Here is a 2,175-nt window from a genome sequence, read left to right as displayed (position 1 = left end):
AGCTGCCTCTGCCCTGGTCTCTCTCACCCCCACCCTCACCGCATTTTCCTTCTTGCTCCCCTGCTCTGGGTCACTGCTGTTGGGATCTTGTTCTTGCTGTCAGGCTCTCTGGGGATGGCAGTTTCAGCTGCAGAGTCACAGCCTGATCTTGTGGGTCCTTTCCTGCAGGTGTGTCCATGGGCACACGTGTCCCAGCTTTGCTCTGACCTGTGGGCTGTGGGCAATGCAGTCTGTGGGGCTGGGGAATGAGCCGTGTGTGTCCTGGGCTCAACGTAGGGTGCTGAGACCTTAGGAAAGGGTGAGACCTGTCATGGTCCGAGGTGGGTCCCTCTGCTATCAGCAGTGCCTAATGGGTTTTCAGGGTAACGTGGGAGTGTGATCATCCTCCATCTCAGAAAGGTTCCAGCCCAGGGCAGCTGGAGCAAGACAGAGGGAGAGAGCAGCTACCCTCACTCTGCACTGACCCACAGGCACCCTCTGGTCTCACAGGACTCGCTCTGTTCTCCCTGAGTGCAGCAGAAATGCTGAGGGTTTCTGACACCCAACAACACTCTGCAGTGAATATGGGGGGATATGTAAAAAAACCTGTAACTCCTAAACTGCCTTCACCATCTCTGTTCCCTATCACTGGGAAAGCAAGTGCTGACAGCCCTTCTGTGTTAGCAGAACCAGGACAGTCCCCACCGTTCCCGTGGCCCCACTTCTGCAGAGCTGGGCTGACTTATCGATGGCCATGGGCAGAGGCCCTGCTCTTGGTTGCACATTTTCCAGCCCCAAGCAGGGCTGCAGCCACAGTGCTGAAAAAGTTACTCCTAGAAAAACACAAGCGTGTCTGTGTGTGACAGGGGAGGGTCTATGCGAGTTGGTTTGATTTTTGTCAGAGAACTCTGCCCTGATTCTCACTGTCCTTTTTTTTTTTTTTTTTTTTTCTCATGACAGCGCCCCGTGCTCAGGAAAAGCAAATGTCGAACAGCAGCTCCATCACCCAGTTCCTCCTCCTGCTGTTCACAGACACACGGGAGCTGCAGCTCTTGCACTTCTGGCTCTTCCTGGGCATCTACCTGGCTGCCCTCCTGGGCAACGGCCTCATCATCACCACCATAGCCTGGGACCAGCACCTCCACACCCCCATGTACTTCTTCCTGCTCAACCTCGCCCTCCTTGACCTGGGCTGCATCTCCACCATTGTCCCCAAATCCATGGCCAACTCTCTGTGGGACACCAGGGCCATTTCCTATGCAGGGTGTGTTGCACAGATCTTTCTGTTTGCCTTTTTAGTTTCAGCAGAGCTTTATCTTCTCACCATCATGTCATACGACCGCCACGTTGCCATCTGCAAACCCCTGCACTACGGGACCCTCCTGGGCAGCAGAGCTTGTGTCCACATAGCAGCAGCTGCCTGGGCCACTGGGTTTCTCACTGCTCTGCTGCACACGGCCAATACATTTTCACTGCCCCTGTGCAAGGGCAATGCCCTGGGCCAGTTCTTCTGTGAAATCCCCCGGATCCTCAAGCTCTCCTGCTCACATTCCTACCTCAGGAAACTTGGGCTTATCATGTTTAGTGCTTCTTTTTTTGAGGGATGTTTTGTGTTCATCGTGGTGTCCTATGTGCAGATCTTGAGGGCCGTGCTGAGGATCCCCTCTGAGCAGGGATGGCACAAAGCCCTTTCCACCTGCCTCCCTCACCTGGCCGTGGTCTCCCTGTTCATCAGCACTGTCATATTTGCCCACCTGAAACCCCCTTCCAACTCCTCCCCATCCCTGGACCTGGTGGTGTCTGTTCTGTACTCAGTGGTGCCTCCAGCAGTGAACCCCCTCATCTACAGCATGAAGAACCAGGAGCTGAAAGTGGCACTGAAGAAGCTGATTCAGTCACTTTTCTTTCAGCAACAATAAGTTACTCATGTCTCTTCAGAAGTGATTTCCAGTTCATCTCAGGAACATCCTGTGCATTGAGCATTTCATCTGTGATAACCATGTTTGTCAAGGATTTTCTTCACCCACGACACTTCTCCAGAGCAGTGACTCAGAGGCCTGTCTACCTGTTTCTGGGGCCCTGGTACAGCTCGTGTCCTGTGTCACATCTCTGTAATACAGGTGTGGACCCATTTTGAAATCACTGTATTTCTGAAATTGGGGCCATCTTTTTGAAACACCCCACAAAAGGGGATTT

At 53.2% G+C, this 2,175-nt stretch overlaps 1 protein-coding gene across 1 annotated transcript; it reads left to right on the top strand.

Annotated features, from left to right (window-relative positions):
- Nucleotides 1-962: 962 nt before the first annotated feature.
- LOC308052573 (olfactory receptor 14J1-like) lies at nucleotides 963-1,898 on the top strand (the record flags this gene model as incomplete). Its single annotated transcript, XM_080364643.1, has 1 exon — nucleotides 963-1,898. The coding sequence occupies one exon, from the start codon at nucleotides 963-965 to the stop codon at nucleotides 1,896-1,898; it is 936 nt and encodes a 311-aa protein (XP_080220769.1).
- Between the last annotated feature and the right edge of the window lie 277 nt (nucleotides 1,899-2,175).

Source organism: Nesoenas mayeri (assembly GCF_963082525.1).
Source record: "Nesoenas mayeri genome assembly, contig: SCAFFOLD_35, whole genome shotgun sequence".
NCBI lineage: Eukaryota > Metazoa > Chordata > Aves > Columbiformes > Columbidae > Nesoenas > Nesoenas mayeri.
The sequence above is the reverse complement of the archived record's forward strand: the minus strand, read 5'-3'. Positions and strand labels throughout refer to the sequence as shown.